Raw genomic sequence first — 21,465 nt, 5'->3', positions numbered from 1 at the left:
CAGCAGACGATCTACGAGTCACTCTGCTATCACACACAGGCATCATTATAGCATGACTGTCAAATGCAGCTTGAGGATGTGGAGACGAGGAGGATGGATGCAGAGGAGGAAAAATCTATGAATATGTACAGATGTATGGTCAAGTTAACAAAGATGGACATAGTTTCAAAAGTTAACATGTAATAACATGACAGGCTGTTCCCAGAGGAGTGAAAAGGATCAGAGATGTACCTGATTAGTCGACTAGTCGTTTAAAGGTTGCTACATTCTTTAGTTGACTAGAAATGTAGTTGGTTAAGCCCACTGGTATTAGGACACCCAGAGGAAAGTGTTGGGATCGGTATGTGAGACCAATTGTCAGCACTGATCCTCGTCGGCTCTGCCTCTATCGCTCTCTGTCTGTGTCACACACACAAGCAGTCTCAGACTCAATCGATGTAACTGCGTGCACATCTGTGCGACTGATACAAGTCCGCAGCTGTCAGCAGATGTACAACAAGGAAAATATGTCTGAGGAAAGGCTCACACACTTGCACTGGCTGGATATCTGACTCTGGGCTGAACAAGAGAGCTGCTTTTGAGTGCGATGGAGATCGTAAGAAGCCTAGACGTGTGTTAGTTTAATTGAGTTGTTGTCAAGGTGGTGCAATGGTTAACACTGTCGCCTCACAGCAGAAGGGTTTCTGGTTCAAACCCCTCATGGGGGGTTCGAACTCCAGGGTGGGGAAGCCCTTCTTTTTGCATGTTCTCCCCGTGTCACCGTGGGTTTTCTCTGGGTACTCCGGCTTCCTCCCACAGTCCAAAGACATGCAGGTTAATTGGTGACTCTTAATTGGCCATAGGTGTGAATGTGAGCATGAATGGTTGTCTGTCCCTATGTGTGAGCCCTGCGATAGTCTGGCGACCTGTCCAGGGTGTACCCCGCCTCTTGCCCAATGTTAGGTGGGACAGGCTCCAGCCCCACCCCGACCCTTAACAGGATAGCGGTTACAGAAAATGGATGAATAAATGAATACTGAAAAATGCGAAGAAAAGTTTCAAATGGCTCTTATAGCTTGATATATGCAATCATGTCTAATGTAATCTGAGTGTTTTCTTACTTTTAGACTGGTCGACTAAATCCAAGGTGAAACTCTTGTTTACACATCACAAAAATGAGTCATTCGGAGAGTGGAAAACAGAAAAAGTGTCAAGAAAAATAAACGCAGCAAAGATGAGGGAAGAGAGGTGAAATAAAGGTATTAGGGTGGAAGTGTTTGAAGGCGGACGATTGTACTCCTTGCCCTCGGCCAATGACCTCTTTGACTTTTTCTGTGGTTTTCTGTCTCCAGTGAGGTCCTTCCTTTCATCACTGCAGCTCTCATCACTCCTTGCCCTGCTCTTCATTTCTTCCATCTGTGTATCCCATCACTTCTTTTCTTCTCCACTCTCCACTTCTACCCATCCCTTACTCATTCTCTGTTCACCCTGGGCTCTTGTGATCCATACAATCCTGTAATCATTGGCCCTGTCTGTCGACCACACTCTCTTTTTCTTGTTTTCACCCGATTCCCTCTCACTCTCTGCCAAAAGGCTCTCCAGAATCTCACAATCCTCTTTGCTCTCGTTTTCTTTGCCTTTCCACGACACCTCGGGGCTCTACCTCTCCCTCGCTCCCTGTGTTTTTCTCCTGTGAGGAAAAACTCATACTAATCATTCTGTCTCCACTCTCTCACCCATCCTCCCCCTTATAAGTCTGTCCCTCCACATTCTCTCTCTGCCTGAAGCACCTTAGGTGAGAGCAATTCTCTCATCATTGCTCCTCAACAACATTCTCTCTCCTCCTTCCATCCCCTCATCACTCTCACCATCACTCTGTATTTGGTGATGCTCAACTGTGTGTGTGTGTAACTCTGAGACAGAAGTAACCGCAGGTAAGGATTTCTCAACCCCCAATGAGCTCCCAGCAGAATTTATCCAGTTCAGTTGCACACACACACACGTGCACACATGGCTATGAAAACACACACACACCACAGGCACACGTACCAGCATGAGCTCCCACGTTGGCTCACACAGACACATGCTGTACAAAAAGGACAAAGGTGTGAAAACATGCCGAACACAAGGTGATTCGAACACCAGCGTGGAAACAGAAGGAAGGAGTCAACTGGAGGAGAAAAGCAAACGGAGACAGGGAGAACAAAACAGATTAAAGGACACACACAAAATGGTGGAAGAAAGAGATCCACTTTTTATCTCCTACCATAACAAGAATGAAGGGAGATCCAAGCATTTTGTGGTTTTCTTAATTGATAATGCTACCTATACAAAGTTAGGAGGTGGACATTTGGGCTGGCTTATGGGAAGCGATTCAAAGGTTCTCATTATCCCACAACAGCTGCTGCTGGGGTGCCCTTGAGCAAAATTGTCACCCCAAGTTGGACCTGTGAAACTAATCAGTAACTGCTAGCAGAAGCCTTCACTGGGGAGAAGGAGATGTGTATTTTATTGAAGTCTGCACTTCATTTGCCAGGCAGGATTTGTAACAGTAATTTAAACTATACAAATATTAAGATGCCCTCAGTTTCCATTAGTTCACCATCGAGAAAAACATAGATTTTGTCTCATTTTAAACATTGTTTCCATAAAAAAAATCCTACTCAATTAAAACACATACAAATTTATATTGCTCCCTCTAATTAAGACCTAAAACCCCAAAAAACAGTGCAGCCAGGGTACGAAATTAGCACCACTGACTAGCCAAACACTGGTTAAATACGCAAGTGGCTAGTAGATTTATTTCACTTGCTCGTAAAAAACAAGACAAAATAACACAGAAAACAATGGCAACCTATTGGGTGGCTGGTAATTCAGAAAATTCACTAGCCATAGAGCCAGAGAAGTTAATTTCGCACCCTGAATGACGCATTTACTCAATTTAAGACCACCCTGTTAAATGTCAACGGCTCAGGAAGTCATGCCACCTCTCAGGAAATCAGTGTTACTTTTCCTTTTCCATTGTATCCTTAAATCTAAGAGCTTCATTAATGTGCTGCACAACAAAGTGTTGGTATACAGGTATGTGTGTGTGGTTCATCAACCAGAGAAGTTAATCTAGCATGCCACTCGGATTGTGTTAGTGACAACCCAGCAGTGCAAAGCTATTGAATGTGTGTTTGTGTGTGTGTGAACCTGTCACCGTGGTGATGATGAACGATGGTTGTTACCATTACGTCCATCTGTTGTTGCCACTAGAGACGGATGCCGCGTCTAACGGGAAGTGACATTACATGGATGTATACACTTGTATTCATACGCAGGCTCCAAACACATGCAGGAGCGGTGTAGACAGGAGCGCACACTCTGCTGCCAATAACACACACACAAAAAAAAAAATAAATAAATAAATTGCATGCTTCATAAAAACACTGCTGTTCAACATAAAACTATTTTATGTAAAGTATGTGCACAATGCTGTGAAGCTCTGAGGCGAGATATTTAGTGCATTGACCCTGACTGAGCTATGATTCTTTAAAGTTAATGACACTACCTGAATAGATACAATATAAAGACTAAGGAAATAATTTTCTTCAGCCTGGCAGCTTCTTAAAAATAATGTTTTACATAAAACCACCAGCATAAAAAGAACAAAAAGACTAAAAGGAATCTGAAACTGTGCATGAACTTATGTACGATGAAATGCTAATTGCTCTTGGTTAAATGTTTCAGGGCAAATGCTTAATGTATGACTCTCTGGTATGAGACAGTAGAAATGTGTGTATGTGTGTGAGCTTGCTCTGTGCATGTGTGTTGCTGCGTGTCAACATGAACAAGTACATGTATATCACTATGGCCTATATGCGAGTGTGTTGTGGGGCAAGGTAACAGTGATCTTGCCTTAGCCTGCACTGTGTGAGCTTCAGGCTCACCAGTACGTGCCAGTTTGTCTCTCCCTAATGACAGACAGATGTTAGTGCTATAGAGCCTACACCCACGGCGTATGGGTGTGTGTGTGTGTGTGTGTGTGTGTGTGTGTGTGTGTGCGCACGTGCGTGCGTGCGTGCGTGCGTGCGGCTTTTCCCTCTCGACAGAGGTCACTGGACATAACATGTTCCAGCTCTGTCGACTTGTGTCAGATCTGATACATGTTCTTTTTAACTAGCATGGGTGTAACGATCCATCGGCCTGGATCGATTTATCAATCAAATGATCAACAATCTAATGTCATCGATGCAAAGTGAAAACATAGATCCACATCGTCGTCTTTAGGATACACTTGTATTTTGAAAGTCTGTGTCACTGCAAACAGCGGCAGGCAGATGGCAAGCAGCTGAGAGAAAGATGATGAGGATAACTCTGGAAAGAATCAGCATACATGAGGAAAAACACAACATAACGCTACCTGCCTGGTCAGGAAGCTCATCCTGCTAACTTCTCACTACAGCAACATTTGCTGCTCTGTTTCAACAATGTTCGACTGACCAAATATGCATACAGGCTGAAATTTAACTGAGCTGTTCAGTCAGGAGATGCAGTGACTTATACCACTGATGAGTAAGGAAAGACCTACCTGTTATCTGTTATGTATGAGTAGAGGAGAAAAAGTCTGCTAGCCGCTAGGCTAATTTATGCAATGTAAACATGCTTAAGCTAATAATGGGGGACTACCAAAAAACAATTGTTTTGTCTCTGAACCTTGACAGTTGTTACTGGGCTGAGTTTGATACTTTTGTTAAATGATGTTGTTGTTAGTCCATGTTTTATTGCTGTTGCTGTTAAGTCTGCCTTCAGGGCTTTAAGCCAGATTGACCTGAAGTTTTGAATGCAAAGATTACTTCAAGAAAGGTCTTTCTGTCAGAAAGCCCTGAAGGTTAACGTATCCCATGTGCTGTTTTATGTGTGCTACTGGAGTCAGTTTTAAGTAGACTTTACTGCACTTAAGCGGTTATAATTATTTACATTATTTATTGATGTGCTGTTTTAATCTTTTATATTGATAATATTGTTTGATATCAATCGCAGGCCCCTAAATTACATCAAATCAAAATCGTATTGTGGCGGACTTTGTAATACTGACAAGTATTGTTGTCCCAAGAATCAATATAATACCGTACCATGATGAAACTGGTGATTTACATCTCTATTAACTAGGGTGTACCATACACTGTAAATTGTTAAAACAGAAAGACAAAGACTTTACTGTATATTTGATTTTATTTTCCTAATCAAGATCAAGCTGTGTGATATGCTATATGGACAAAGGTATAGGATCACTTATGCAAATCAGCTATGTTCATACTAAACATAGACAAAATGCCATAAAGCTGCTCTTGATTTTGCATCAGGAGAGACCACAAACTGACAGTGATTTCATAGTGTCATTACGACAGATACTCAGGTCAATCAACCACTTGTTTATGATGGCTACAACCACATTAAACACTCAAAACTGCTTCTTTTGTAGTTCTTGCTACAGTAGGTGTCTCCTAGAGCCTATTTTGTGCTTTAAGTGTGTGCCTTTGAGTTTTAAAACTGTTCTTGTAGATTTCTATTCAAAAAGAAAAAAAAGAAAACATTAATTTATTCTTTGTTAACACTTCTGCAGCACCAACTAAATATCTCCCTTCACTGATTAGCAAGGTTCCTCTTTGATCCAATTTACACATATGTGCTACACTCTTATACTTGCGCCTAAAAGACATCCTTATTTTTTACACAAAGAAGAACATTGTTACTGTCACTTTCCTCCAGCAAGTTAAAACTCTAGAGTAAATAGCACACTGGTGACCTATTCAGGTAAAAGAAAGTGCATTTGAATGTGGCAAGCAAAAACTCTGATCATTAAAACGCAATGTGTTATCCCTTCCATTATTAGTGAACTAGGTCCTCATTAATCAAGTGCAGGCCTACCTGGCCCCAGACAGCAACTTAACCATTAGCTCAACCTTAATACCTGTTAGACTGCCTTTAGTCAAGTGTTATTATCTCCCCTGATACGTGTGTAAGAGAATAAGTGTCTGCATTAGAGACACAGAGGCGAGAAAGTATCTGTGTGTGTGTGTGTGTGTGTGTGTGTGTGTGTGTGTGTGTGTCTCTGTCTAGGCAAGTGTTTGTGTGTGTCCAGGCGTAGATAAATGATAGTGAGGCAAGGAGATGGAGCTACTAGTGGCTGGCCAGCTGTTTCACTTTGACAGCTGCCACACTGGTGCCTTGTGGGTAATGGAGTTCTTAACCAATTACAACCTGGGGAAATTAAAAACACTGTCCCGCTAGAATAGCTAATCTCCTTCTCTATCACTTTTTTCCCCTCCCTTTCGCTCCAGCAGCTGCTCATTCTCAACTCCTCCTTGCATACCAATACACATCCCAACACACACATTACACACACACAGCCTGCACTCTGCAAGTCCATTTATCAAGGCTAAGTTCTAGTCACCTGGGGATGATTATGGAGATCCAAGCTAATAGCACTCACATCCCTTTTATTCTCAACATGCTCCCTTCTCTCCCTCCATCCCTGTGGTCTCCTATTCGTTCCATCTGCCTCTGCTCTCCCCTCCATCCTGCATTCTCTCATATATCATCTATTACAATAGGTAATAAGTTAGACCTACAGATACCTCGAAACACCTGGACCCCGTCGCAGCTGGACCCTCTCCAGCTCTGTGGGGTTTCTCTTCTTCACTCACTGACTTTACTGAGACAAATCTGTCTTTGTTTTTCTATTTAAATATTTGTTTTTGTAAAGGCTGCAAATCAGACTGCTTCTCGTAACGTTTTTTAAGTATCAGTCAGTATATGACCAAATATTACAGTAGTACTACTAGTGTAGGTTTTTATGACTTCTAGGACAAGTTCATTGCCGCTACTTCACCAGCCAACTAGGTGCTCAAGTAACAAGGGATGAAATGTGGAAAACCAACCTTTGTCATGTCTACATACTGACAATTACCCTTTCAGCCAAGCTCAATTTCTATATTTAAGGTGATTTTCTATAACACATTAATAATGCAACTGAATGTTCAGTCACCTGATCTTAATCTACAAGGAGCCAGTGTTACTTAAATGAGTTAATCATTTGGCTTTGGTACTGACTGGTCTGATAATAATCTTTAATCCACTAAGAAATAATGTTTAAGTGAAACAAAGAAAAGGACTTTTATTCTTTCGTCACCTCATTTCCAACATGATTTCCAGGACCAGAAAGGCACGTGGGAACCTTCCTTAAACAAACCTCCTTCAATTCTCATTATCTATCTCTCCCCATTACCCTGAACACACACTCGTTCACAATTCAATACTTGTGACAGAGTGTGACTCTCTGTATTCTAGGGAATGGGGTGTATTGACAGTTCAATTAACCAGCTCATCAAACAGAATGTCCACTGCTGTCAAAACACTAGATCCTGTGGACATGCTTAACCACTTCCTACCAAATGCTCATCTCTAGACATGGTCCAGTGGTGCAGTAACCTGAATCTGCATTTACTCCCCAAACCCCTTAGACTCCATTCACACCAAATCAGGCATTGCAGCAAAAATACCACTCCTCCTGTTCATTTGAGTGTGGGTAGTGAGTCCAGACTGGGGCGGACTGCAATCCTATAACCAGCGATCACACCAAAAGATGCTCACGGCCCACTGAAACATGCAATACAACCTCTTTCCATCAATAAAGTGAGTAAAAGTAATTATGTATTAACAGCTTGTGTGTACAGTCCTCCAAAGAACAGCCCTGGCTCTGTTCATGTGTGCACCCATGTGTTGTTCGTAGCAGTAAAGACACCATGGTCATAACAATCCAAAGGACATCTCTACATCTTCTGAGCCAACACAAACAGTCCACTCCACCTCCACTCCCCCACAAATGGGCCATTTAAGTGACACTCCCACACCAGCGCACAACCCTGTGGCTAATAGCCGCAACGGCTGATTTGGTGTGAATGCAGCCTTAGATCCATCTGTCCTGTGAGGTACAGTAAATTGAGGGACACTAAATCACTGAAAACAGTGTGTTGGTACTACAGTCTGAGTCTGAAAATCTGCTTCGCCTCCCATATTAGTGATGCAAATAGTGGAAAAGGCAAACCGTCATGTGTGTCCTATCCTATAAAAAAAGCCTTTTGTTTTCTGATTGAATTAACTCTGTACTTTTAGCTGATGTTATGTGCTCTTCCTTTTTAATATGGTCTTTTAACTGTTTTATTTGTATTTTTCTGTGATTCTTGAATCAGCTCACTTGTAAAGCACTTTAACTTGCTGATGTGTAAGACTGTGCTACATATATATAAACTTGCCTCACCTAAGAGAAGGTAAATATGGGCACTTGCTTTTAAAGGGCAAAGTATGCTACATCTATAAGGTTAATGTAAACCACAGACAAATACCCCCATCTTCACCACAGCCAAATGGTAAAATTGACATCCTCAACCACATCAGCTGTTACATTTATTAGGCAAGCACTCACAGTGGCTAGACACATCTCTAAGGGGGGATGGTTCCCTTTCAGATGCCACAATGTGTCCCTGTAGCGGTTCCTCTCTGTCTCACTTTGTTCCCTCCATCCATCTCCCTTTCAGCTTCTCTTCCTATCCTCCCTTCTTCCTTCCTTGCATTTTCCCTCTCTTTCTCTCTCAGGCCTCCTTCTATCTGCTTCCTACTCCATCTAGCTCTCCATCCATCCCTCCTGTGGCTTTTCAACACAGTTGTGTTCCAGACAAACCATCTGGTGCACTTTATTAATGACTGACCCTACATGGCCTAGACGTCGCCTAGCTGCCACCGCTCGCTGTGTGTGTGTATCTGTCTGTAGGTCTGTGTGTGTGTATGTGTGTAAGAACAGGTGCACGCTGACTGATGATGCGATGTTGTGGGCAGCTTTAACCACCGAAGCAGGTGTCCTGGTTACAGGGACCCTAACATATTACTCTGACACTCTCTTTCACCTTTTAATGCTCTCAGTCAAGCACAAATATACTCACAATTAACTTGAATTTAAACATTTAGACGATGAGTGAAAATGGATATTGTGATATGTGATCTTATTTTAGGCAATTTAGAAAAACTATACAGAATTGTGGAATAAAGCAAGTCACCCCTTTGTCGCTTGTTTGTTTTTTTTTCCCCAGACAATTTTTAAAGCTTAATTGACAATTAAGGAGAAACCTCAGAGACATTAAGTAAACAAAAAAAATGAACTATCAAAACAAAAAGGCTGATTTGGCAAGAAGAGGTTTCCACAGGAACCAGCAATATGCCACACTGACAATCAAAGAAGCCTTGGATAGACGTGTGCTGACATCCAACCGCTGACAATAAAAGTGGGATGAGACAGATGGAGGAGAAAGAAAGGAGAGGGGAAAAACGTATGAAGAAGAAAAGCAGTGATGCGGTTGTCTGGGGATTGATCCCTCTAAGACACACTCAGCTTCTCCTCAGAGAATGAAGGGAGATAGGAGGGACGAGGGAAAAAGAGAATGACTTATGAAGATGCTCCACTTGAAAGAGATGTGTCAACACTTTGATGGTAAAAAAGTGAGAGTGTGCAAATGCAAGAAAAGATATAACATGGTATAGGGTAGAGCATAATGTAAGGGGTCAATCTGAAGAAGAAAGGTTAAAGAAAAACATGTCAGGGTTAAGGAGCATGCATGCCCTGGTTAAGATTCAATAATGTGAGAACTGTTGCATTGTGTTGGACACAAACATCTTTAAAAATGTACAAAATGGATCTAAGTAATAATCCAAGAAAGCAACTGTGCATGGGCCTGGGAACTAGTTAGAGTATCCGTGTTCACAAGCAACATTGCTGTTAATTTACATTTTACATTTATATTAAAGATGCCTGTGGCTCAAACAATGATGTAGCTTTGAAACCCATGAGACAAAAGGTCAAGAAAATGCTGGAGCTGCTGATGGATATGAGCTTCTGTCTTGCTTACTCTTTCTCTCTCTAACACAAACCTTACCTAACAATTATGGCTTCCTAAGCTGCTAATTGTTTCATTTGGCAGCAGATTGAGAGAGAGGAAGAGAGTGTGTATGTGTCAGAAGCTGTGTGGTTATGATGAGCACAATAAGAGGTCCAAATGGAGCGGCAACCATCATGAGACAATGTGTTGCAGTTACTGTGCTCTAGAGCTGCAACAATTAGTCAATTAATCCATCAGATGATCAACAGAAAAGTCATCACCAACTATTTTGATGTTTAATAAATGGTAATTTTTCATGAAAAATAGTAGGAAAAGTTGTTTTCACCTCTCAAATATAGACCTTTTTACTGCATTTCTGTTTATCATCTGTCTTGGACTGACAAAAAAAAGACATTTAAAGACATCACATTGGACTTTGAAAGACTGGGAAGGACATTTTTACTATTTTTTGACATTTTGTAGACCAAACAATTAATCAGTTAATTGAGAAAATAATCCTCAGATCAATCGATAATGAAAAGATGTGTTTGCTGCAGCTCTACTTTACTACTGTACTTAAGATAATGACTTGAAGAAACCTTTGTCTTGTGTTGAATTCAAGGGTAAAATACCTCTAACACTAATTTTGCTTTAGGACCTATGTTTTGGATTTTTTTGTCCCCACCCTACCCCCCCAACTCACATTAATACAGCCACAGAAATGTCTTTCAGGATTAGTAATATTAAAACATACACAGAACTCATGACAGAACTAGAGCGTGCTTTTACATTTTCAGGTGACAGGAGGCCGGCCTGTGTTTCCTAAATACACACTTATGTAAATCTATGTGTGCACTTACAGTACAGTGTATGCACACATTCACGCAGTAGAAATATCATTACCTACAATTACTATGTATAACTGCCAATAGCACAGCTTCTGTTATCAGGGTATATGCAGGAATCCTGAGGTCTAATTTTAATTCCCATTAAGACCTTTTCAAAGGCCCTGTCCATACGTTTTAAGACCTCATCACTACTTAGAGTTGCTCACTGTATATGTATAATATACATAAAACCCCATTAGACAAATATACATATACAAAATTTCATACCATGAAAAGTGGTGTTTAGGGCCATAAGTAACTGATTTATCAACTTTCAATACCCATGAAGACTCGGCAGACAACCTGGTTATAGTTCAAGCTGTCATCTGGTAAACTTGCATTTTTAAATATTTTTGCTTGATTTTTCAAACTGTTATTCCTGACTTAGCAAAAATATTGTAGCTTTTTTTCCTCTGCACCATTGAGTGTTGCTGTTGTTTTGGAATGGCAATTAAAAAAAAAAAAAAAAAAAAAAGACATATAAAAGGAGAAGCATTTTTACTGGATGAGAGCCAGAAGTCACTCGCCATGTGTGCATGTATGTCCTGTGCGTGGAAAACGTTGAGTTTCCTGCTTTGCTGCGTGATTTAAGATCACAAAACCCAATTCAGTCTTGCACTAAAGGTACTTAAGTTATTGTGTGTTCGAGGCCTTGTTCTGAAAAACATACTGTGTTTTGTAAATTGTGCATAAAGATTGTGTAAAGAAGTGAGGTTTGCTGCCAATGTGGCAACATCAACAGTTACATGAGCTGAAAAATTCAGCCCAATCTGATACATTAGTAGATTAGTAGTAGTTAAGGCTTCTCTGACTCATTGTCCACACTCACCACATGTGCAGGTACTTGCTCCATCTTGGCGGCAGGTGTACCCGGTCTGGGGTAGAACTGGTTGATGAAAAGACTGGGGAATCGGTAGTGCTTCACCAAGTCTACTGTCTCTTGGAAGTCTGCATCCGTCTCACCAGGAAAACCGCAGATTATATCTGTGGCAATGGTTACGCCTGGGACCCTAGAGGAGAGACAGAGAGAGCCTTTTGTTAAACCACATATCAAAGCTTTTGTCAAACCATTGTTTAAAATAACTGGTGTTGAGATGCACTTAACACTAAACTTCTGTTTAACTTGTTGACCCTTTGACCGTCTCTCCATAGCAGTTAACATTAAAACAAAAATATTGCCATCACAGAGAACAAACATAAAATGAATCTACAGTATTGTTGTACAACTCACCCTACATAACATGTTTTCATTTTAGTTAATAATAATTCAATAAAGGAGCATCAACAGTCTTTATTCCAGACGAATCTCTTAGGGAAAACAAATCATATAAATTACAAATAAACAAAAACACAGACAATGCATTTTAGTCTAACATTCATTAACCTCAAATAACATCTTGATCCATTATCTAAAAATACTCTGACGTTTGTGATTCACAGACATTTTCCCACTGTTGATATATGCCTTTGAAAGACTATGTGATTCAGAAAAGCACAAAAAGAGGCTGAGGTCTTTCCCCATGGACTCATTGAGCCAATCAAACCCTGATTAGCAGCCTCTGCTACCAATCATTAGCTATTGATTATTGACCCACTGGCTTATTGGATTAATCATAGCCAGTACGGTGTGGGAATAGATGTATCGATTGGTTCTATGTATTCTGTTTGTATTGACAGCAGTCGGAACTCCAAGGCTAACTGTCCGTCAGTAAACCATGTATCTCCAGAGTACATATTTGACATTCCTATTGAAATTAATGCGGTTTTGATGTTGAAATACAGTTTCAATGATAACCCCTGAACCAAAAAGGCATTTGCCATCATCTCTGATGGCTATACTGGCTGTAAATTACTATAAAGGGCTAAATTGGCAACATGAGAATTCAACATTATTCTGAACAGCAGAATTTAATTATTTGTGACAAGCTGGCTATCAAATTACCAATTTTTTAAGGGTGCAGTTATTTGCCAGAGTTGCATTTTTTTCTCCCTATAGTCAGACTGTAAGGGAATGGGATCCATACAGAAATAATTGGAAATCATTCTCAATACAAGCACGCAAAGCCACTGATTACAAGCTTTTCTTCAAACATCTAGATGGAGTGGAAAAGGATGGACACTGAAGCAGCTTCATGTTATATGTAATGTGTAATATGGCAGGCAGTCTGCTGCGGGAAGCCATGATGTTATTAGTAACAGAGAACTTAACAGATTTCCTTTGAAAAATCCTTGGATGTAATGGAAGAGGAAGACCAAAGCCACTTACTAAACTATCAATCACCTGTAATTTGGGCTTGCTTCACTCTATTCACTCTCTGATTATTGTTGCTACGCCTTCTCTCCTCCTTTCCTCACTCATTTTAAATAGGCATCTCACCTCTTTCCTTAACTGTGTATGTTGCCTGCTTACAGATAAGCATCTGGTTGCAGCAGTGCTTGCACAAAACAAGACTATATAGAATACAAGAATAAAAGAATAAAAAGAAAGAAGAATTTTCTATCACTTGTTGAAAATCCATGAAAACTATAAGCCATTAAGACAAGAAACAAACACGTACATTAGCGACAGTCCAACGTAGAGAAAGACAGCTCCACAAAGACATTAGGAAAAGAGTGGGAAAGACATGTTCCCTGCAATCGACAACATGATGTATCTTTAATTACATTTACTTCCTGCATCTGCAGACCCATGATAACCTCTGACCTATTGATGAGCTCCAATTGGCTTATGGTCATTAATATTAACCAATGGCCTGCAGGCACAGGCATCCTTGACCTCTAAGATCTGCCTGACAACTACCCCATGGAAAAGTGAAATTAAATAAATTAAAACAAAAAATCTGAGCATGGAATGGTTAAACGGATGAATAAATGAATAATTTTCTATTTGTGATTAAAATTTAGTTCCTCAATCCCCTCAAGCAGTCGTTCTAAACCCTGCGAGTATTTAACACAAAATACATGGTTTTAATCCATCACTTTGTTAGGTAAACAAAGGACTACTTGCAGCCTGTAGGCTCTCAACAATTATTAATCAAGTAAAGCAGATGAAAGCAGAGAGATATATTATATATTTTTGAGCCAATGTTCTCTACTTTGTCGATGTGTAACCACATTATGGTCATCAGTAGGTAACATTTTGTTGTTGTGCGACTATGGGATTAAAAACAAATAACAAACAAAAAAACAATTCTAACAGGGATGGAGGATGTTTGACTAAACTCACATTATTTATTGCCATTAAATGTTCTTGTCACAAGAGTATAAACTATCTATACTACACTCCCCCAAGCTATTTCATTAATGACAGTAGAGGAAGTAAATAAAATTAGCAATGTGAACAAACATCCACTTTTTTTTTTTTTCTTTCCATTATTGCCTTAAAAGAGAACTGTCTGTAGCATTTCCCCAGGGCTTGCATATCTAATTTGCAATGGCCCTTTGTTGGTAGTCGTGGTGAGGAGGCATACTGCAGGTAGCCAGGGTCCTTTTCCTTTTGCAGCAACACTAAGAAAATTTACACCATTGGAGGAAAAAAAAGTACTATTCAGGCCAGGGGTGCAAAGTAACACGTGGAGATAGAATACTGAGAGGAAGAGCAGGGAGAGAGACTGGTGTGAATTGGCTTTTGTGGATTTTTCCTAAGGTGGAGGCTGACAGGGGAAGGAAAAAAACATGCGCGCACACTGTCATTTTGACACCTCTGTCTCTCCCAGATCTAAGGGTGATGGAGGTGTGATGTGTGATACTAATGAACAAGAAGCTCACTGATGCACTCCTTGTTAAAATGAGAGAGGAGAAATGTATCTTGTTATTGTTCACCTTAACAAAACAGAATGTGTAAGAAACAGAGAAGGCAAAGACACAGAGATGGAAAAGGAGGAAGTCAAGAAAGACGCCAGATTAGGTGTCAGCTCAACTTGCTTTCAATTAAACTGATGCAGGAAGAGGGCTATTCTTAAAACTTCAAAACTGGGAAAAATAGGTTTGTACAGTATATCTCAACTGGGATGTTCTTCTCTCACACTGGACAAAATTTTAACAGTGGATAAGATTTATGTTGCCCCCCCCCCGAGCAAGCCCCATACATTGCTGTGTTAAATGTCAAAACAGCTTTGAAATATATACACTGTCCCTGTCTATGGAGTTCTGACAGCAACATTTTTAAGACACAGTACATGCAAATTCCTAGACGTAACTGTATTGGGGGGCTTGTCAAATTACATCAGGACATATCTATCTATCTATTTATTTATTTATTTTTTCCTTGGGTCTGTCCAATGATTGTAAACAGTCATTAGGTCTATCAGGCTGGAGAAATCTTTGCGGTAATGTGACCGAAAATATTTAAGACCCATCGAATCTGAATTTAGGACAATTAAAGACTTTTTAAGGCCCTATATTGAGAAACCTTAATTTAAGACTTTTTTAACGACCTTTAGACACCCTGAGTTCAAGAGTACAGTACAGGACACTGTGTGATAAAAAGATATGCATAGGAAAATGTGGCTGGACATGTTATACCAGGTTAAATCAAATTCTCCAATGTTCGTCATGTATTGCCTCTCCAAATGACACCTTTAAATGCGTCCTAAATGTCTGTTTATAGAAGCTACATTTAATTAGCTCTTGTTTAACAATGTCTGAGACAATGAATGATCTGTTTTAATGGAAAGTAAACTAATATCCTGTGAATATGTCATGCACACGCCAGCATGATGACAGACAGGATGAAGACGGACCGTTTTTATCAATAGCAAGCAGTCAGTCACCAACCTTGTGACTAATGCTGCACTTCCCGTGGCTACTTCAGGATAAAAAGACAATACGGCCCCTGAAGCACCTAAATTAAAAGAGATAATAGGGGAGGAAAATAGATTTGTGTTTGTGTGTCATTGCTGTCAATTCTCCTCCTGCCCCATGGAGGCAAAGAGACCACATCCCTTAAGACAGTAGCCTCCATTAGCCATAATGTGCTCCCAGTCTGAGTTAGCATTTACTCAGGGAGAATGTGTTCATAGGAGACTAAAGTCTTTTAATTAAAACTCAAGATAAGCACACATTCAGTCCCCCATCTGCCTCAATGGGCTGAATTAAGCTTCATAAAATACGCCTTTGTCTTCAGCACAATTATTATCAACTCTTTGTTTGTTGAGGCCCTCATATGTGCATACATGTGCGTATGGGTGTCCATATACATACAGCCATCCTCTTCATCATATATTCAAAATATGTGCTTGTGTATGCGAGCGTGTTTGCACAACAGATGCCTGCGAGCGGCCCCCGTGATAAGATGAAGGCAAGACCAGTGGGACAGAAGAACCCTGAAAAAAAACAACAGCGAGGAAAAAAAAAAAAAAAGATGAGCGTGGCATGGAGGTGTAGAGAGGAAGGCGACGGGTGGAGGGGATGGAAGGATGAGAGTGGAAGAAAGACAATCTGGGAAGGTAAATATTTACCTATTCATCTGTCGGAAAGAGACCATGCAACCCATCTGTGCTGCAGTGAGTGCGCTGTGTGTGTGTGTGTGTGTGTTCTCTGAAATGATAATGTGTGGCACAGTGGGGCCGGTGTAGCGTAGGAGTCGGACAGTGAAGGGAGAGAGAGAGATGTGGCGATGGGGAGAGGGAGAAAAAGATAAAGATGGGAGAGAGATGTGCTGTGGGGAGATTTGTTGTCAAATGTAAAAAAGTTTGGAAAGCTGCCGTCTCGAGGAAACTCAACTCCTGAATAAAATCACATTAACAAGTAATCTGACGGCTTTGGAGCAGCAGCTGGGGTGAGAGTGAAAACAAATTCTACAAGGACTAAAGTTTGAAGATTACAGAACCACAACATATTGTGTGAAAATTATGTTCAAGTCAGACATAATCAATGCTTAGGTGGGGATGCACAGTGGGGTTTTCGGTACGGATGTTAAGTTCTCCTAGGTGCCATCTGTCCCCTCAAAACCAAACATTCACGGTCAACTGCTCACATCATAAAAGGTTCAAACAAGTTTTTGACTGCCATGTCAAGACTGCATTTCTGTCGTAGTGACCCCTATTACATCTTGCAATTAGAATGCTTCTTTTGTCAAGATTGTATCTAGATATGATTTAATCTGATAACATTCACACCTGGAATTAATATGTCTCCACTCCAGTGTTCGCAGTAAGAGCAGATTGAGATCTCATCGCTCTGTTGAGGACCAGCTGTAGCCGCTCTCCATCATTTGCTTAGTCTGGCTTGTATATTTTCATCTGCCTGAACTGAAAGTGCACATTTGGTCTTGTCCTGACTTTATCTACAAGTGTCTTGAATATCCATAAGCTTTCTTCCAACTATATTGCTGATACCTTAGCTCACTAACTGGCTTATGGCTGCTACGTCATCAGTGTGGAATAGTCGTGCGCAGCTCCACAGTACTCCCCACAAAGTTGTTGTAGGTGGATTGAAAACACAGTCGCATGTACAATTGTGCTTAATGTGGTCACTTTGGCTACATTCAGTGAGCAAGCAAATCAGATTTTCTATCTCAAATCAGATCTTGAAGACAGACTGTCAGCACTGTTATTTGCAAGTGATAAGATTGGACTTATATATCCAGACCTACATACCTACCCTAACCTATCTGTATGGGTTTCCTTCTGTCGGAACTATGTAGCAATCCTGGTGACATGACTTTCCAAGGCAGAAACATGAGAAATGGAGGTCCAAGTTGCTGTCCAGACATTCCAAAATCAATCTGAATGAGGGCTGGGCAACTGATCAAAAATTATTCAAAACCCACATTCAGAACCTCTATCTGAATTAATCTTGCCCATGCCAGTAACTTGGTTGTGTTTTACATTCTGTTAATACCTTCCCCACTGTGTGTGTTCATGTAGTGTCCCCCTAAAAACTCTGCCCCTTCCAGTCCGTAACCTGAAAGCAACATGGAAGAGAACTCAAACACTGAGCTGACTGAGCAACTTGAGCAGCTTGTACCAAAGAGAAATGCCGTGTCCATTGTTTGGACGAATTTTGGCTTTTAGTGCATGGCTTAAAGAAAGAAAGAAACTGACAAGTGCCCAACAACAGGTGTCTCCACAAAGCAGCTCTTGGAAACACAAGCATTTACAAAGGTTACACAATATTGAAATATGCAATAAATAACCATAAATAGTTCATATGTCTGTGTTTCCTTCAATTATTTTTAAAATCACAAGATACGTACTCTTTCATTAGAAAAACTATCCCAGCTTCAATAGCTGGGCATATTTACAGTACAAAGAATAGTTGTTCGAACAATCGTAATGTTGATTTGAGGTCATATTACCCAGCCCTTATCTGGATATTATCAGGATATGCCAAAAAATTGATTCGGGCTGGCAGTGGTAACAAGGCCAATGTGTCCAAGACCAATAACATCATAACACAATCCGTCCTCAATGCATTTTGAGTGCACTTGCACCTGCACTGTCATGTGCTCAAGCACTATTCGACTGCCATCCAAAAAGTATTTTATTACAAGGTGAAAAGGGTGTCAATGTCACCATGTACCCCTATCAGTTTTCTGTAAAATGAAAACTGGATACCCATACCTGAGAGTTCCTTTTCCAGACCATCCTTTGTTGCATTGTTTAACAAAAAGTGCCTTTTTTAAATTACTGAAACAATTCCCTCTGTAAATTATGCAGCAGCACAAAGTGGTTTCTTCAAAATGCTGCCAGTGAGTCAGGGGCCTTCAACTGCTGCTGGGTCACACTTAAAATACTTGTTTGAACAATGAAGCTGGCTTTTTTTAAATCAGAAACCATCTATACAACAGTCTTGCGAAATGAACTCGACCCTGTGCAGCCTGTGAAATATTCTTAAAAAGAAAACCCATCAAGCTGAGTCATTTACCTCCTCAAATCCCTCTCCAATACACAACACAAACAACAGCACCGTTTTAAAGGTCATCCATATCTTCGTGTGCAGCGATTTATTGAGACTAAACGTCTTTTGAAGATGAGATCAAAACCTCAAGAACGTGCACATAGAAACATCACGTCTTATGCTTAATACGCATCATAACTTGAAATACATTTATTGGAAAATTGTCGGTGAAGTTCAATGAACAGTCGTCATTTGCATTGTGTTATCCAGGTCAGCTGTTTCTCAGTTTGTCATCTTGATCTGTGTTGCTTGTTTTTCTCTTTAGTTTGTTCCAAGGTGTGGTTTTCTGCTCTCACCTACATGTTTCTTCCCTCAGTTTTCTTAATTTTATTGTTGCTGTGCGATTACTGTACTTTTATGTAAACTAATTAACTAAACAAACAAAAAAAAAAACATCTCATGCACACTATCGCATATCTAACAGAATGATTTTGTCCTGAAGGGGAGACAGAAGGAACCTAAGAAAGTGGGAAGAACAGGGACACTCGTGAGGAGTGTGAGCAATCACTCAGACACTTAAGCGTTTGATTTAGCTGTGGCAGCTGGAGGTAATGGCACTGTCATGTAGCAGCTCAATTTACAGGGACCGAGAGAGAGAGAAAGAGGTCTGCTTGGTTATCACTCACTTTCCTCAACCACTTTCACCATCAAGGATGAAGGAAGGGGCTGTCAGAATCGGTTGAGGTGGTGCCAGGTGACTCGCCAGATAACAGGATTTTGGACAGATTAAAGCTGTACGGCCAAACAATGGTTCTCATGAGTCTAATCAACGACTGTAAAATGACTTTAGATACCCAGAGGCCATGTTGTAAATAACAGTTATGTGGTACAATGTGGAACTAAAGTTAAAATGCATGAGCACTGTTGTTGTAAATGAGTAAATCAGTTGCAGCTTCCAGTGCAGTTGGCATAGATGATACAGCTAAAAACACCGTGTAACGCAATGAGTATGAGAGGAAAGTTGGTTGTTGCAGCGCTGGCATTGTGCCCTTAAGTCATTCAAGCATCGAAGGATGCAAAAGAAGCAAAAAAGTGACTGTCGCCTACTTGAAAGTAGAGAGGTGACAGATAAATGATTGGTTAAGAGGCAGAATGAGACAGGTGATGGCTTCAGTTGGCCTGAGAGGAGCTGTCAAACTGTCAGAGAGACTTTCTCAGCCTGCATCTCACGCTCATTCCCTTAAATCCTCGCTTTCTCTCAGTCTGCCGTGTGGGTTCAGAAAATGGAGTGTGGCAGGGTTTTTTTTTTTTTTTTTATTTTACTTATAGTCAGGTGAAATCCCTGCACATGCACAAACACACGAGCATGTATTGAACGCACTGACTGTGACTGTATTCTTGAGTTAACAGCAATGCCTTTCTCAGACTTGCATACTTTGTCATCGTTCTCCCTTAATCATCATTTCTCATTAGCCATTATTTACCGCTAATGGGAATAGATGGAATTCAGTTCTGAATATTCAGAAAAATGGCCATAAAAAATATGCGGTGTGCATGTTTGGGCTGCGGGTAATGCTTTTCCTTTTATTATCCTTTTATAAGTGTGCTTATTCAGGCAAAGTCTATCTTTTTCTTTCCAATAGGTAAACAACTGATATTGGATAAAAGTCCAAATGGGGAGTGTAAACACGTTGGCTATGCCGTTAGTCCACTAAGTGAATACCGAGTCATTTGTCTCTAAACCTGCAGTGCAAAATAACCTCTGTCTTTCTATGGAGCAGGTCATTTGTAAAGATCGAGGTGGCTGCTGTGGAATGAATGGAGAGCCAAGTAAATAATGATCCCACTGGAGTCATCAGTAAACTTTATCATTTAATGAAACAGCCTGAACACAGCAGAGCAGAACTGCGGTTCAATTTAACACACACACTTACACATGCAGACACACACATACTTCATTAGCCTTGGAGAAGGGTAATGAGAACACACACATACACATTTCATTAGTCTGAGGGAGGAGTAATAAGAGTGCACAGACACCACAAATCCATCCACTCACCCTCTCTCACACACACACACACACACACACACACACACACACACACACATATATAAATATATATATATACTTAAGAAAGGCTGCAGTGCAGAGGCATGACACTCTTGGCTGTCTAGCCAGGCGTTAAATGGACTGTCCCTTTGCACTTTATTTCAATTTAATCCAACCTTCATTGACATATCCACAGTATGTGATTCATCATTCCATCCCCGCTGTGTTGGGCTGACCTGCACCGATATGGATAACATCAAAGCACCAGATAAATGCTGGACATAAAAGCCTTACCTAAATCACATAAATGCTGGGCTCGCTTTAAGTGTAGGCTTTTTCATGCTCTCTATCAAGCTGCTTAACCACTGCCAGCTAGAAATATTGTTAATGACATAAATTGCTGAATCAAGGAACCGCGCACATCCATCTTCTCTTTGTATAGAGAGAGATATAAGTGGATGTTCCGAAATGCTAAAAAGATGAGTAATTAAAAGTGACATTTTTAGGTGAGAAAGACCTACCTTTGCATCAGAACAGACAAAAATTACTAACACTAAACACGTTTCTTAGCTAAGGGGTTTTTACCACTGCATTCAGACCAGCTTACTCGCAATAGAAGAGGAGGCTTTGGGCTCACATATTGAAGCTGCTTCTCCAGCTGACCGGGAGGCTACATTTGCTCGCAGGTTTGCAATAGTAGGAGCAGTAGTAGCAATCTTAGTTAGGTGGACACAGTCTAACTCAGTGTCAGACACAGTTGGACCTAAATAAATAAACCTATATCACAGACATG

General features: G+C 40.6%; 1 protein-coding gene across 1 annotated transcript in view; it reads right to left on the bottom strand.

Moving 5' to 3' along the window:
* The window catches only part of cdkal1 (CDK5 regulatory subunit associated protein 1-like 1), a 287,467-nt gene that overhangs the window by 71,937 nt on the left and 194,065 nt on the right, over positions 1–21,465 (bottom strand). The window contains exon 11 of the mRNA XM_049584408.1: positions 11,610–11,790. Within this exon, the coding sequence (XP_049440365.1) occupies positions 11,610–11,790 (181 nt within the window). The remainder of the gene's footprint in view (positions 1–11,609; positions 11,791–21,465) is intronic.

The sequence above is a fragment of the Epinephelus fuscoguttatus genome, linkage group LG8 (assembly GCF_011397635.1).
Source record: "Epinephelus fuscoguttatus linkage group LG8, E.fuscoguttatus.final_Chr_v1".
Lineage (NCBI taxonomy): Eukaryota > Metazoa > Chordata > Actinopteri > Perciformes > Serranidae > Epinephelus > Epinephelus fuscoguttatus.
The sequence above is the reverse complement of the archived record's forward strand: the minus strand, read 5'-3'. Positions and strand labels throughout refer to the sequence as shown.